Source organism: Cricetulus griseus, chromosome 2 (assembly GCF_003668045.3).
Source record: "Cricetulus griseus strain 17A/GY chromosome 2, alternate assembly CriGri-PICRH-1.0, whole genome shotgun sequence".
Taxonomy (NCBI): domain Eukaryota; kingdom Metazoa; phylum Chordata; class Mammalia; order Rodentia; family Cricetidae; genus Cricetulus; species Cricetulus griseus.
The window spans coordinates 327,248,313-327,265,214 of NC_048595.1; the positions used below are offsets into that span (position 1 = coordinate 327,248,313).

Here is a 16,902-nt window from a genome sequence, read left to right on the forward strand (position 1 = left end):
ACCTCAAATGAACCCGATCCAAAAAATTCCTCACTGTCATATTCTAATCTAAATAATCCCTCACAGGCATGCCTAGATAATTGTTTTAGATCCTGCCAAGTTTATAATCAATATTAATATCAGAGCTAACTATAACTTATTTAGCAATTAGATTAGGAGATAACCAATCACAATATAAATAGCTGAATGCAAAGGAATAGCATCACCTAGCTCCAAGTTACGGTTTTCATTATATAGTATTCACTGGCTGTCTATTAAGACTTATTCTGGTGCATAGATACTGGGTAATATTGCTGGTCCATGGGTAATCTATGAACCACTTGAAAGATTTGGAAATTAAGAATCCTGTGTCTCCCATCTGACACACTGAATCTGACTCCACATTTTATCATGGTCTCCAAGTGATTCTTAGCTGTACTAAAGTTTGAAAAACTCTACAATTATTATGGCCTAAGATGGTCTTTACATGCCTCTACAGCAGTGTCTTCTCATGCAACACATATGTAGGCTTTCATTGACTTAATGTATGGTATGGCATGCAATCCACACTGTTGTAATCTAGCTCTCAGGCACCCCCTCTCTAAGATCTTTGAAGTTTATAGTTTCTACCTGTAGATAGAACTGAAGAGGATGGTGGACTTAGCTTGGAGACTGAGCATAGTAATAATTGAATCCAAAGGAAGCTAGCACAAAGGAAACACTTAGACCATAATTAGATATAGAAAAAGCTATTTGTGTGTGTACAACATAAGTTGGAAACAGTCTACTGTGAGACATACTTTAGGAAGTGTAAGTTCAGAGTTTCCACATAGCCTAAAAGGTTAATTAAGTCCTGATGTTCTGAAAATCTGCTATATTATGTAACAGTGAATATACCTCTCTCTGCAGCTTTACTATTTTAGAAGTAAAACAATACTTTGATTCCAAATATTAAATTAACTTAGGCATTGCTCTCCCACTCTGTCTCCTAAGCTGTGACTCAGATGTCAGAACACATTTTTTTACCTAGTTAGGGAAAGAATTTTCAAAAGTTCCAGGGCCATCATAACATTGGTAAGGCACCTGTATAGTGTGGCACTGTCCTTCCCTCCACCTTGCATTTCCTAAACATGGAATATCGCTCTTAAAGCAGAGTCAGTGGTGTAAAGTAGCCCCAGCTACTAGTGGAAGGGACCATATTGTTACTTGATAATGGGTTTTGAATCTCACATTATAAAAACTCATAACCAAACACAAAGACTTAATACTTAGGGCTGTTTTTTTGTATATCAAAGCACCTTTTTTGGGGGATGCATAATGACATTTTTAAGACAATTTTATTGAAATGCAACCTGCATGCCATACATTTCATTCATTGATTGTATACACTAAACACTAAATTGTGCATTTTGAGGTTTTAAAAGCTATAGGACCTTAGACTGATAAATGTAAGTCGAGAGAATTTAAATGACCATATGAATGTGTTCATAGTACAGTAGCTTGTGGGACTGTGAATACATCCCTGCTCTTTACAAAGCTTTATGTCAGTGTTCCCTATAAACAATAGAGTCTAGGAGGCTCCTTATATTTATGTATAAAAATGATATCCTTGTAAATGTGTCTGTCTTTTGAGGATTGTTATTTATGTATGTTGAAGAATTCCAGCTACAATTATAAGTCATTAAATATAGATACTTGAATGTGAAATATTTTATCCCATGGAAAGCAGACCCCAAAATCAGAAGGACTGAGGCAAACATTACTTATAGGGATCATGGGACGTTTACAAATTACATTATGCTAATTTTACAAAGATCCTAAAAACTATTCCCTTGGTAAATGGAAGTATGGTGGGTAAACAGAGATGGGGAAACAAGAGAATGTGCTTCTTCTTGTTGGGTTTTCAATGAATCATGACTTTATTATATTCCTCTGGGCTAAGGAGACACATTAGATTATGTTCATTTTCATAATGAACTGTTATATGAGGAAAGACAACAACTATATCCGTATTCTTATTAATTGTCATTAAGAACAAAATGTTCTAAAAGTGGACTCAAGATTTTCTGTGTACATGGAACCATTTGGGTGAGTTTGTAGATCTGTTAGTTTTGACTATAAGAAACTTTGAAGGTATTTGGTATGCATAATCTTGAGGAAGCTATATAACTTTTCTTTTGTAGCTAACTACCCACTTCAGAATGTAAAGCAGATAGTGCCAATGAGTACATATATGTCTTCCACTTGTGCCTAGTGGCTTTTTCAGTGATTGAGTGGGCTAGTGAATGATACCATTCAGATATAATGGGGTATTGGATGTCTACAAATTGAAGCCAAGAATGCTTAATTATTATTTCTACTGAAAAAATCAGTAGAATATAATAAATAGTGTGATATAATAAAATGCTACAATATTACACTTTTTGGAGCCATATGAGTAGCATTTATAGAAGGGTAATTCTAGAGTTTCTTTTAGCAACTAGAGATTGGTGCTCCTACAAGTCTCATTTTAAGTGCATGTTTCAGGAGGAAAGGAAGGAACACTAATTTAGGTTATATTGTCTTTTATCCATCAGATATTCAGTAAGCATGCCACTTTAATGCTGTTCATATAGTGTTCTATACAATGTTAACTTTTCTTTTAAGGGAGGTGTGAAATACTATCTAATACTTAGATGATTAATCTGTGAACATTTAAAATGCTTGATATTTTCATTAAAATGAACCAAGATCGAGCTATATATATGCAACTCTGACATAATTCAGCCAGCACATGCATGAGTCTTTCTCAATTACTTCTAAATATGCTGAAAATAGTAACATGTCTTTGATAATTAAATAAGTGGATTTTAATGAGTTGTATGTATAATTGATTATGCTAAGGAATATCCAATCAGTTTCAACTTCCTTACTTTATTGTATGTTCATATAAAGCCAGTGATTAAATCTTAACAATTAGTTCCTCATTAGCTCCCTTCTACTTCTTTACAAACTCACATTGAATAGAAACAGACTTCAGAATCATCCTTTTCAAAATTATAAAACCTGTTGCCATCAGATTAGCTGCATTTAAACCCCATCCTACATTACCTACCCAAGTACCAAGTACAGTTTTAGTCAGTAAAGAGTCTAAAACCCTAATGTCTCTTCTGTCCTCAAGCCATTTTCTTTGTCCAGGTTGTTGTTACTCTTTCAATGTAGAACATTTTAACTTTTACTCAAGCCCTGCTTCATACTTGTAGTTCTCTATGTTTAGCTGTTAGACACTCATTTTAAAAGCCATTAAACTAGTTGCTCTAATTATTAACTTGACATTTCACATCTATTCTCTTTGCTGAAGAATTATATATTTATTCATTTTTCAAAAATTATACTTTTTGGTGTCATTATGGTGTAGCCACTGGGAAAATAGCTGGGAAGAAGGAGAGGCTCAGAAGAAAGGAATGGGATACCACAGGGTGTGAGGGTGAACAATTGCATATAGGTATAAAACTGTCAAAAAAAGAAAAGGCTAGAGAGGTGGCTTGGCTATTAAGAGCACTGGCCACTCTTCCAGAGAACCTGGGTTCAATTTCCCAGCTCCCACAGGGTGGCTCACAACTGCATACAAATTTCTAGTTCCTGGAAATCTAATGCTCTCTCTGGCATCCAAGGGCAAAGACATACATGTAGGAAAAATATACCTAAAATAAAATAAATAGGAAAGAAAGATAAGAAGGAAGGGAGGAAGGAAGGAAAGAAGGAAGGGAGGAAGGAAGGAAGGAGAAAAGAAAGATCTCTGTGAGCTAGCCCAGATGATGAAACTTTTCAAAAGTTTCAATCTACAGTATTCTACTGTGCTTTCAGACATAGTTATGTCACAGTTGTGTCATCATAATTTATAATGATATGAACTCTGAATGTGGTAAACTGTGGTGATAGTTTAAGATGGGGTAATTTAGAATGTATTATTTGGCAATGTGGAAAACTACTATGGACTTTAATTAAAATGCCATCACATTAAAGGTGAACAGCTATATAGATGGAAAAAAAACACACAGGAATTCCACCCCCTACCGCCCTGCCTCCATAAGAACTCCATGACTTGGCAGGCTACACGGGTTGTCACAGTTTATGTTCTGAGTGCAGCCAAGGGCAAATTTTCTGTTAACTAGAACAAGAATTCAGAGCACTAAGGGGCCTATTATTTTCCATAGTAATAGTCATGATTGATTTAAATATCAGATCAGCTCTTATTTAGACACAATGTGGCATAATAGGAGACTCTGGTACCTTTAGACACAAATTTAGATCCCAAGTATACCATTGTTAAATGATAGTGACCTTTGGTACTTATGGTCCTAGCTGTAAAATAGTGATTCTCTTAGGATGGTTGCAAGAATTAAGTAAAATAAAATGTAAAATTCCTAGCATATAACTGATATCTACTAAATGTGAATCATTTATAGGGACCATCTATAGGATGCTCATTCTGTTCTAGGTATTCCTAGGTGTTCCTTGTAGCGCGTGTGTGTGTGTGTGTGTGTGTGTGTGTGTGTGTGTGTGTGTGTGTGTGTGTGTGGTATATGCTTGTGTTCACATGTGGTATATGCTTGTGTTTACAACCTATGGATGCCAGAGGTTGATATTTGTTGTCTTCCTCTATCTTTCTTCATTTCACTTTTTGAAACAGGGTTCCTCAATGAACCTTAACCTTGAACTCCCTGATTCAGCAAGACTAGCAGGACAGTGAGCACAAGAAAATTCTCCTGTTTCTACCTTCCCAGTGCTAGGATTGCAGGAGCACACCACCAGACTTGATTTATATTTAATTATTTTTTTAATGTTGGTGCTAGACATCTGACCCCAGGTCCTCATATTTGTACGGCCAGCATTTTGCCAACAAGGTCATCTCCCCAGGGCCCCATATTTTTATGCAAACATTCTTATGTAGACATGATCACCACACTATTTCACAAATAAGGGCCTGAAGCACCAAAGTAATACAGAAAGCACAGAAGCTCAGCTGGGGTTCAAATCAAGCTTTTCCATTCCAAAGAGAAATCATGCCCTCATAACTATTATACAGCACAGCCTCACCCACTCAATGGGCCATTTGAATTCAGTCTCACTTCATTGTGTATTTACCTAATTAAAACAAACCTGAGAGAAGCAAACAATGCTGTTTAGTCAAGTGTAAATCATTTTAATTTGTCCATTCTTTCGAATGAGCCACATCATTGTTTCCTTTCAGTTGTGGGAAACCCAGCACTCACCTGAATACTGACAGGCACACTTAATTTGTCCAAGAATCTTCATAAATCTTGTCTCCTTTGTTTTACAGTTCATGAATATTTAACTAAAAATATATTTTGGAATTATTTGGAAAGGACCACAAACATGCTTTTAATATATTATATGATATATATGTATATACATACATATGTGTGTGTGTGTGTGTGTGTTGGGGTCCTTTCCAAATAATATATATACAATTTTATTTTGAAAATTCACCAAGAGATGTCTAAGAAAACTTTTGTGAGTGCAAGATGCTATCTGCTGTTCCAAGCATGAATGGTGGCGATGTTATCCAAGCATTTCACCTATGCCCAAATTTCCATTTGCTAAAACCTAAGTCCTTATTTGGCTGTTACTTACAGTACAGTGTTTTCCAAACAAATTCCCTAGAGCTAAGTTTAAAGAGATTTTGTGCAAAAGGAAGACAGCAGAATGCTGTAGTTGGAAGAGCATCTTTTGATCCTGGCTTTATTATAAAGGACATTGCCATCTTATCCAAATGTACCCACTTCCAGCTCTCTTCAGCAGTAAACAATTGGATTTTCCTAATGCAGAGATTTTCAAGTGTGATTTTGCCACACATCAGGGTTTTTCTGGTAGTTTAAAGGGCTAAAAGAGAATTCTCCCATCAAAGATCAGACGAGATCAGGCAAGTTCAGGGTGGTATGACCATAGACCAGAAAATTCTCAAAATTAAAAAAAAAAATTCTGGAAAGCAACATACACCTCCATCATTTCATGAATTCAGGGGAAAGCTGGTAAGACAAATAGGGGGATGTGGAACAAGTCAATAATGGATTTTGAGACCTTGGAAGAGGCCCTCAGTCCTGCATCTACACAAGAATTAAACCAACACCAAGCCCCTTACCTACCCACCAGACCCAACCCCATGGCAGTGGGAGATTGGCAGAACACCTTCACCAGGTTTGGTCCATGTCTCACTACAAGGCTTGGTGAGGTCTGAACAAATAATTGCTCTTCTTGTTTAGCTTAACTGTAATAATGAGCTGTGGGCCCTGTCCCTATGAGCATGGGTATTTTTGCCTGCATATATATCTGTATGAGGGTGTCAAATCTCCTAGAACTTGAGTTACAAACAGTTGTAAGCTGCCATGTGGGTACTGGGAATTGAACTCAGGTCCTCAGAAAGAACAGCAAGAGTTCTTAACCACTGGGCCATTTCCCGGGCCTTAATTTCCTTTTCTTAACACCCCTATTCTTAGATGAAATCCTCACTGAAAGCAAGGACCAGGATCTAGGTGTGCCTAAACTTAATGATTTTCCTAACAGAACCCATTTGATTGTTGGTAATAGATCTTTATTTGGTCACTCGACATCAATCTGTCTACTTAGAACTGAACTCTAAGTATCTCCTGCTCCAATGATTTTGTCTGGCCTCTTTTCTGTCACATGTATATCCCTTGCTGTCTGTCCTTACAATATAAACTCCCTGAGGACAAGGACAGTGTCAAGCAATTCTTTATTCTCCACAGAGGACTCCATTTGTAGGCTCACTACAAAGGAAATGGAACTTTTGTGTGAAATAAACTATGTCATTCAAAAGGAGGGATATTTTCTAAACTTTTATTTTTGTCATGTCAGTTTTCTTGCATCCTATTTTGTTTTGTTTTTAAACTGCTTTATTCTATTTTCTGAATCTTTGTTTGCTTCCTTGAGACAGGGGTCTCTTTATGTAGCCATGGCTGGCCTGGAACTCATAGATCCATGTTTGCCTCTACTTCCCTAGTTCTGGGATTAAATGCTTGAACCACTATACTAGGCCCTATTATCTGAATTTTTAATTTCTTTGAACCTGAAAATAATTTTACCAGCTGCTAGATGCTGAATTTTTTTTGTTTATCCTCAAATTTGCTTCATATTGCACCTGTACTTTCTAGTCCTTCTCCCAAGTGTGCACTTCTGTCTTGGCTCTGCCCATTAATTTTTAAATGCATATTTACATACCCTTTGACGATTTCATACATGAATACAACATATTTTGATAATAATCACACTTCCTTCCAACTCCCCATAGACCTCTTGACCATGTCTCCCTCCTTACTTACATCCTTGTTTTTTCCTGTCTAAAAATTAGTTTTTATTATTTTAAAATGTGCATGTGTTTGTCTGTCTTAATATGAGCATGTGAGTACAGGTACCATTGGAGGCCAGAGAAATTGGATCACCTGGAACTGGTGTACAGGCTGTTGTGTGTAGCCCCACTAGGGTGTCAGAATCAAACGTGGGTTCTCTCTAACGGAAGTATAGGCTCTAACCATGGGGTTGTGTCTCTATTCCTATGGCCCCACCCCACCTGCCCCCCCTTTTTTTTTAACCTGCTGGAGTCAAATTAGTTCTTCCAGTTTGTGCATGGCTGTAGGACTATCCATTAGGATATGGGCTATGGTAGATTTTATATTCATTTTTGAGCTTCATACTTTTGTATCTTTAAGGGTTTCTTCCTAACATGGGCAATTGATTTTCCGAATTTTGTTGTTGTTGCTGCTGTTTTTTGTTGTTGTTTTTCTTTGTGTGTGTGTGTGTGTGTGTGTGTGTACACCACTACTTTCAAATTAGTGATTGTAGTCATCCGCAGCATGTGTAAGTGGATATAATGTGCATAGATGTGTGTCTTTTATTTTACTGAAGAATGTTGTCATTTAATGTTGCAGGTTGTGAGAACCTTTTGTATTGATGGCAGTTCTTTAGGAATAAAAATAATCACATTTAATTCTTCCAATTTCAATCTTTGCATGAAGTATTCAAACTAAACCATAGCATGTGTGTACCAATAAATTGTTACAAATATGTTATTACCATGCATGGATCAAGTAGCTGATCTTAGGTTTTGATGAACAGAACTGCAGAGTATCTTACAAATCTGTAACATTTGGATGGCAAATATTTAAATTTAACGTGTAGCAGGGAGTGGGTATAGGACCACTTAAGGTTAACAGTGACTATAGAACTTCTCCACCTCTTACCACCTCAGAGTCCTCCCACCCCCCAGTAGTTTTCTCTAATTATTCCAGCCTCCAGTTTTTGGCTGGATGAATTTTGTAGGTCCTCAATGAGGTATTGCTTTTTCCAAGTGTGAAATAATCTGAGATCCCCTCCCCCCAAATTCACCAGGTTGCTTGAGACACTCCTGTGCCAGGCTCCTGTTTTTCTTTGTTGTTGTTGTTGTTTGTTTGTTTTTTCCCCATCATTCCAGGGTCCACATAATACAACTAACAGGTTTTATTGCTCACTTGTTTTAACATTATCTTCTACTCCTTTCCATAAGAAAATACTTTCTTCTCTTTGTTTTAAACCTTCTCTAAATAAGTTTATGGAAGTTATATTTTTCACCAATTACAATCTTCTTTTAAAAGGCAACACAAGAAATTATGAAAAGCTTGATTTATTTTACCCTTTCATGGCTGAATGCAACAACTATATATAACATATATAACAATTGAAACCTTTTAAAACTATCCCTATGAAAACAGCCGGTCCCTTGTGGGAGAGAGTTTAACTAGGAAGAGATTACAAACACCATTTGTGGGGATAAATAGTGTTGCTTGGTGCACTGAAAGAAGCATAATTAACAAGGTTGTAAAACCCAACAGTCACCCTGTGTCCTTCCTGTGTAGCGTTTTGAAACCTTTGGCTTGTATCTGGAGGGGCAGTCCAAGTCCGTGTCATTCTCTTGTGATTTTTCTCAGAGGATACATCAGACTGACTTTAGTAAGCAGGGAAACAGTCCTCCTTGTCTAGCTACTGGCTGTTTATTCTTCCCTTATTAAAAAAAAAAAAAAAAAAAAAAGGAAAAAAAAAGGAAGGAAGGAAGGAAGGAAGGAAGGAAGGAAGAAAGAAAGAAAGAAAGAAAGAAACCAAAGGACTAGCAATTTTCTTTTATGAATGTAGACCATAGGAAGATAAATAGCCCCTGGTGGAGCGGAAGGTCAAGTTCCAAGTTTTTCTTTCCTTTGCATTCAGAATAAGCAAATGGAAAGGCTGGCCAAACAGAGGAGTAGCAGGCATCTGATGGTTAAGCCCTCCCCCCAGGACTTTTTATGTACATAAGCAGAAGTCACTGGAGCAGCTGCGCCGCATTAGTTCCAATAGTTTAACAGGCTGCTTTGCAGGGCTGACAAAAGCCGAGCGAGCTAGCGCGGTGGCTTCCCTCCATGTTCCCGAGCCTCCAGAGCTCGTCAGTGATCTTTGGCTGGGGCTGGGGGAGGAGGGTGACGTTGAACAAGCTTCGGCGGGGGAGTGCGCTCTCCTGGTCTACACCCAGCGGCCTCCACAGAGAGACTGAGGCAGGGGCGGAATGAACTAACAGCAGCTGGATCCGACCTGTTTCCTTGGACATTTTTTCCCGGACTCGGATCAAGGGACTCACTGGAAACAGGCCAGGCAACCACGTTGTCCTGGATTGTGGCCAACTGTACAAAGTTGACCAGGAAAATGGCTCAGCAGACGACAAGCCCGGACACCCTGACAGTCCCTGAAGTGGATAATCCGCATGTTCCAAACCCATGGCTCAACGAGGATCTAGTGAAATCCCTGCGGGAAAACCTGTTGCAGCATGAAAAGTCCAAGACAGCGAGGAAATCCGCTTCTCCCAAGCTCTCGCCGGTGATTTCTCCCAGGAATTCCCCCAGGCTCCTGCGCAGGATGCTTCTGAGTAGCAACATCCCCAAGCAGCGGCGCTTCACAGTAGCACATACGTGGTAAGGTCTGCAGCGAACACTGAAATGTTAGCCATACCGGTTCCGTGCTTTTTGCTCCTCCTGCGGCTTTGGGGGTGGGTGTGTGTGTGTGGAAGATCATCATTCAGCTCCTGTGATTTATTGGAAGTAATCTCCCTTCATAGTATGTCCCACCAATGCCCAAGTCAGGGCAGGAATCCTAGAGATGGGTAACAGGAGTGGTTGAGGTGGGTGGTTCTCAGAGCTAGTCTGTATTGCAAGTTCTTACAAGAAAATTGGATTCCAGATGTCAAAAAAGAATGTAGGTTTACTCCCATACCTAAGTGGTGGCTTTCTTTGGTTTCTTAAGCTAATATCCTTGCCAGGTTCTCCTAACTGGCTTTCCAGAGAGGACCAGATCTGAGGAGAGGGAGGAGAGCGTCATCAGCCTTAGCTGTCTTCTGAGTGATACCCACATGAACAGGGATGCTCACAGTAGTGTGTAAAGATTTGTCCTCTAACCCTACATTATTGCCTTCACAATCTTCATTCTGCCTCTGAAGAAAGAGGAAAGGGATTAATTAGGAAGCCATTAGAAAGTGACAGCTACTACTTAGCACTCTTACCGTGTTCTTTGAATTTGGGTGCTTTGAATGTTTTGTATTTATATTTTCTTTATGAACATTTGATCATCATTATAGTGGATGAAATTGTTTTATCCATTTGTTTTCATGTTTTTTTTTTTTTTTCTGGAGGACTTTTGACATTTTCTGTAGAGTTTTCCCAAGCAATCCAATGTGTCTGAAATGGCAAAACAAAACAAAACAAAACAGAAATAAGACTCAAGGAAGGAGCAGTGAGAAGTAGAGGGAACCCAGATCTAACTCAGTAGCTTGGCTGTACCCAGTGATACATTAATATAACAGATGAGAGTCAATGAGAGAGCAAATAAAAGGCATGTCACACTCAAAGACACGTCCAACTCCAGAGTGTTAATTTTAAATAGCTAAATGTCTGACTAAAGAAGGGTTCCTATTGTCTTTAAGGTTTTAACTAGATGACAATGTCTCTGAGTTCCATTAGAGATAGTGGTCATACAAGGGACAAGACAAATGCTGGATTTTTAAGAGTTAAAAAAAATGTATCTGGAAAACGATGAGTTTCCCTGAGGAAAGAAGATACTGTTGGGAAACTTGTCAGCAACAAGCAGTGGATGAGAGAAAAGCAGGGTGCATACTGGATGATGCTGGAAGGAGGGGGTTGGCTCAAGACCAGACACTGAGGGCCAGGCAAGAAAACTGGCTTCAGTTTCTGAAGAAATAGGACCAGCCTTTGGGTGTCCTCTGTCTGCTTTCTTATTATATTTCCTAAGATTGCATGAATTGCTGACAGGGTAAGCCTCACTCACCACTTGATTTCGGTCTATTTGAAGCAGCCTAGAGTTCAGCCGAAGGTTATCTGAGCTATTTGGGTATGTTGAGTATAAAGAAAGCAGGAAATCTCATGAAAATAGGCTTTCTTCTGAATCTGTGGCACTTCCTCTCCTGGTGCTATTTGGAGACACTCCAAGCACAAGGGTTCTACTAGTATTCCTTTTTGGCCTCTCAGTTCTCATCCAGATCAGGTGGCGGAAAGAAAGCCATCAAATTGGAAAAGATACACATGCTATCAATCCTTAATTAACTCAGGAGGAAAGGGTTTCCCTCAGGGGCTGAAACCATCCCAGGGGGAGTTAGAAATAGCATCCTAGTGTTTTCATTTTGTTTCAGTGAGCCCGAGGCTTTCATACATGCCACAGGTATCTTCCTTCTGACAACCATCTCATCTGTGCTTCAGGCTTTTTAGACCAAGCAGAGACAGAATTTTTTCAATTATTTATTTGTAATTTCGTAGATGGACACAATGTGTTTAAGTACACTCTTTGGCATTTGAAAGGTATAATTCAAAGTGCACATGTACTCACAAACCCAATTGGAATCTAACTATATTTACATCTCCTACTTCTTCCTAAATCATCAGCTACTTCAACACATGCTTTGTATGGTCCTGCCTCAGAATGTTGGTTACTGCTGGTGATGTCCCTTCCACTTACAGTGCCTGTAAATAGTATGCACTTAGCGTGAATGTTTATATCTTATGTGTAATGGTTATGAAGTTGAAAAAGAATAATTTCTTGGTTCTAAGTCATTTACACTCTAGTTGAAAAACAATAATGTTGGAGGGTATCTGTTTCTCATAGAACTCATTTCTCTATAAAAACACCCTCCAAATCTCAGTAGTTTGACACAATGAATGGCATTTACTTGCCTCTGCCTTTTTGTGGAAGACAGCTTGCTTTAGAGTGCTTAAGGGACATGGGATCCTACCATCTTGTGGTTCTCTTGTTCAACACACAAAATCCCCAGGGTTGTCAGCCAATGCTGAATAAGGATAAATAACAAGAAAGATGGTAGGAGTTAGTGCTTCCAAGGTGAGTTAGAAGCACGAACACCACTGAGGCTTGTTTGCCTCATCTAGAACTAAGCTCTGTGTCCACAGCTAATTCCTGTACTCCAAGGAAAAAGGTCAGACAGATCTGGTGAACAGTTACAGTTATATGGTATGTTATTGATGAACTTGTTCACTCTCTATACCATAGTTGAACTTCTAAGATGATTAGTCTTTGGTCTTTGTCAACCTCTGAAGTAAGGATCATATCAAAGCAATCCTTTTGTTTGTTAGGTATGTTGAGTGAAAAGACCTTGACTGAAAGTAAACTTTCCTTCTGACTGTCATTCAGCAGTCTAGGATGCCCTCAGCCTGAGTCTTTGCTCTTTTTGTTGTTGTTTTTTCTTCCTTTTTATTTTCTTTTTTTGCCTTATGTATGCCTTAATGCAAGAGTTTTGTTTGGATTTACCCACCAAAGAGCCAGGGTTCTGTTCTACTCATCTTGGTACATTCATGCTTCGTGTCATGGTTGGCCAATAGTGAATATTCAATAAACATCTCGTAACTAGAGCCACTGATCAATATTTAAGTCCTCTTGTGCTTTTTAAAAAAGTCTTCTCTTTAGTTCAACACTCCATTTTCGCCTACTTGCATCCTGTGTTTCCCAAGCAGTTCTTTACTCTGCAACTTATTTGCATTTCTTAGTCCACCCAAAGTGCAGCTTATGCAGTTGATCCAAAGCCCTGGTACTGTGAGACCTAAAAAGAGAGCAGCTAAGCTGTCAGAAACCAGACAGACTGTTGAAGCTGAGGGCTCTGACTTAGCCAGCCATGTGGTTTTAGATCACTTGGTTAAACACTCCCTTCTATTTTCCTGCTACCCAGGTTCTCACAACTTGTTCCATGGTGGCTGGTTTTCTCCAGCACAACTATGTGTGAATTAGAGTGTGTTTCATGGGGATAGGTGGCCATGGAGCACCGTCACTAACATTTTTATTTTCACATGCTAAAGCCTACTCAGAGCTTTGCTCTTCGTGAACTTTTAGGATGATATTTACATTTCTAGATGGTGAACTTGTCACGTCACTTATTTGTGAATAAATTGCATTAAATTTGTTTAAAGATTCCATGAGCCCGCCCAAAGAATGAGTGTATTTGTTTTTTGGGTTTTTTTTTTTTTTTTTTTTTTTTTTTTTTTTTTTTTTTTTTTTTTGAGCATGGGTTAGAAGAAAGGAAAGAGAGGGAATGCTGAGGGTGGGTGCCTCTCTCTGACCCAAACTTTGCTCTCTGACCACTTCCTAAGCAGACATAATTTTGTCCTCTTCACATTTCTGTAGCACATTTGGCTTCTGCTACTCTCTCAGCAACTGCTGCTAATAACTGCATCACTGAACAACAGTGGTGATTTCCTGAACAGCCTCCTGTGAGATGGTTAGAACTCTCACATGCCTGTGCTTGTCACGACTGTTTTATCAATAATATATTGCCACTCTGTTGTATTTGAGGATTCTGATTTCCTCAACACAGTCACAGAGTCAGATTTTATAGGGAGTTCCCTATGACGTCATCAGGAATTTCAAGTCTATGGAATCCCTGGTAAAGAAATCTGAACTTCTTATTTCAGAGTAACCAGTCGGAAAATTGTTTGCATATTTTAGTTTTTTTTTCTTACTGAGTTTTAGCACATTTCCATTGTGTTGAATAGAGTCATGAAGAACAAGAACTGCTGATTTCTGCACTGGGGATCTTAAAAGTCAGCCTTTAGTCATGATTAAACCACAAGCCCTTTGCTCTTTCATTTCATTGTGTTTTTGAGACAGGGTCATGCTGTGTAACCATATCTGGCCTAGAACACATCACATAGCCCAGTTTGGCTTACAACTCACAATCTTTCTGATTCCACCAGTAGAGTACTAGAGTCAGAGGCAGCCAAGCACCCTTCTCTTTCTGATAAGATGAAGCTTAATAGTAATTATGCCCACTTTTAAGTTATAATATTTTCATATACATGCTGTATCAACCCCAAAACCCAGCTCAGAGTTTTTAAATGTCATCATTTTATCATTTTTTGCCTAAGGGCTTCCTACCTCATGGTGCTGGGACCAAACCCAGAGTGTTCCTGTATATGTAGCTCTCAAAACTAATGCTAAAATTTATGTATGTTAAAAAGCAAATAAAGTTTTTCTAAGACAAATAATCTGATGTTTTCCCTCTCAACTGAGGACTGGATGAGCAAATTCTCTGTGATCCCAAACATGTTCAGTGTGTCCTGTGCTTGGTGCACATCAAGGGGGAGGAAATGTCAGAGTCACAACAGTGACATTATATAAGTTCCATGTATGCAAGATGTGCTTTTAACTACACCATGTTGGATGGTTGAAGTACTTACAGAATCTTTAAACAAGAAAACATTTTCTTTAGGATTAAAATTTGAATTGTCAGCATTCCTCTTTCAAAGGCTTTGTAAGGAGTTAGATGATATAGGCATATTTATTTATTTATACATTTGCTTCATTAGGTATAGAATTACTCCCGATTAAAAATTGACAGCTTACTCCATAGTCATCCCTTCTTCAGCAACTGATTTTCTTTTTTTCTAAAGATTATTTTTTATTTTATGGACATTGGTGTTTTGCCTGCATGGTTGTCTGAATGGAGGTGCTGAGTCCCAAGAATTTGAGTTACAGACAGTTTTGAGTTGCCATATGGGTGCTGGGAATTTAAACCAGGTTATCTGGAAGAGTAGCCAGTGGGTCAGTGCTCCAGCCCCTGAACTTGCTTTGAGAGTGAGATATATACTATGAATTTTATTGAAGTCACAGAAGAGGGAAGAAATTTTCACCTATAAAGAAAATACCCATGCTTTTAGAGTGTGGGCACTAAATACACCTAAGCAGGGTTTTGAAAGTTGTTACTTAGTGACTGCATTTGAGGACTCTGGACTTGTTCTTATGCTACCTCTTGCATTTAGCTTTCAGGCTCTTGTTATCTCCTTTCCTCCCCTCCCTTCCCCTCCCCTCTCCTCCTTCCTCCCCCTCCTTTCTCTGGTGGAGAAATCAAAAGACAAGCATTACTGTTGCTCCCCTTGCAGATAGTGAGGACTTCAGGTGAAGAGAGATGATACCAGAGAGTGTCTAGGGAGAATCACTGAGGGAGTATATTAAGCACTGTAGACACGTTTGAAGGAGCAGAGATCCCAGATGTCAGCTATGGCCATGGTGTTTTCTTAGTGGGCAGCTTGAAAGTGTCTTTAGCTTTTGAAGTGAACATGAAAGTTGTTATTTGCTTTCATTAAAACCAGAAGACTTCAGAAGGACATGTCTCTTATAGAACATGTTAAGTGACCCATAATATTTGCTATATTACAAAAATCAAAATGTGACATTTATTTACTGAGGAAGAAAGTAAGAACTGATGTACCCAGCTCTTATTACTCCTATGTACTTCCTGTGACGATTGACATTTATCTTAGTGACAATAAGAACCACTGGTGGAAGCTGTTGCTACTAATGGTGAATGTGCTTTCAGACAAAAGTATGGTCTTGAAAACACAGTTGAATGAATGAGAAGAATTTTTTGAAGTTGAACCTCAAAGGTCATTTTAATAATTAAATTGTAGGTTTATTTTATTTTTTTTTAGTTCATGCTTTATAATTAAAAAGCTTCTGTGACTTTAGGTAACAAGATGAATGTCAACACTTTGTAACACTTTCCCCCCACTTAGAAAAGAAGCTACTTTTCTTTTCTTATGGTAGCTGCTTCAGGAAGAAGCTAACCATCAGGAAAACAAAACTATGATTTTTACAAATAGTTTTCTCTTTGAAAGGAAGACATGTTTTGAAAGCTGTGGCTGACTTAATGTAGTGGAGGTCAAGGCTTGTGGGCCAGTTGATATTTAACCTTAGTCATTCCACCTTTTGAGTTATAGGATGTCTAAATCAAAAGTCATATGGCTACAAAGATATTTGATTATTGACAAGTTAAAAAGCCTTCCTACATCTACATACTGATAACAGACTTTCTACTTTTAAAGAATTAAAAGCAAGTCCCAAGGGCAGGGAGTGGGCAAGCCTGGCATCCTGAGTTTCATCCCAGAAATCCACATCAAGGCAGAGATGCCAACTCCAGAGTGTTGAACTCTGGTCTCCACATGCGTGCTGTGACATGTGTAACCACTTACACATTAAACACGGGGGCATAGAAAAATCTCACAAAGCCACAATCGTTCAGCTATCCAGCAATGAAATCAGCGGCTAACAGTCTGAACCCATGTCTTCCTGCCTCTTCATCATTTGTTACATTTTTTAGTATCACCACTCTTTGGACTGTCTAATTAAGTTCCCATTCATTTCCTTCCCATACATGTATAATGATACTATTACAAAAATAAGGATATTTTTAAAAATGGTATGAGTTAATATAAAGGTATTTGACTTTATTTGTTATACACGTGGTTTGTAGGAAAGTCTGGCTCCTTTATTTCTGATAAAAATGTGTGCAGCTAGAGGAGAAAGACTTCAGGAGAGAGGGAGGGCATTCTGATT

At 38.5% G+C, this 16,902-nt stretch overlaps 1 protein-coding gene across 2 annotated transcripts in view; it reads left to right on the forward strand.

The window, feature by feature from the left end:
* The window catches only part of Pde4d (phosphodiesterase 4D), a 1,264,694-nt gene that overhangs the window by 581,877 nt on the left and 665,915 nt on the right, over positions 1-16,902 (forward strand). Inside the window, exon 1 of one of the 2 annotated variants that reach the window (XM_035440564.1) lies at positions 9,709-9,974. The exons of the other annotated variant lie outside the window; for it this stretch is intronic. Coding sequence (XP_035296455.1) covers positions 9,709-9,974 — 266 coding nt within the window. Of the gene's footprint in view, positions 1-9,708; positions 9,975-16,902 lie in introns of those variants that run through there. 2 annotated transcript variants of the gene reach the window in all.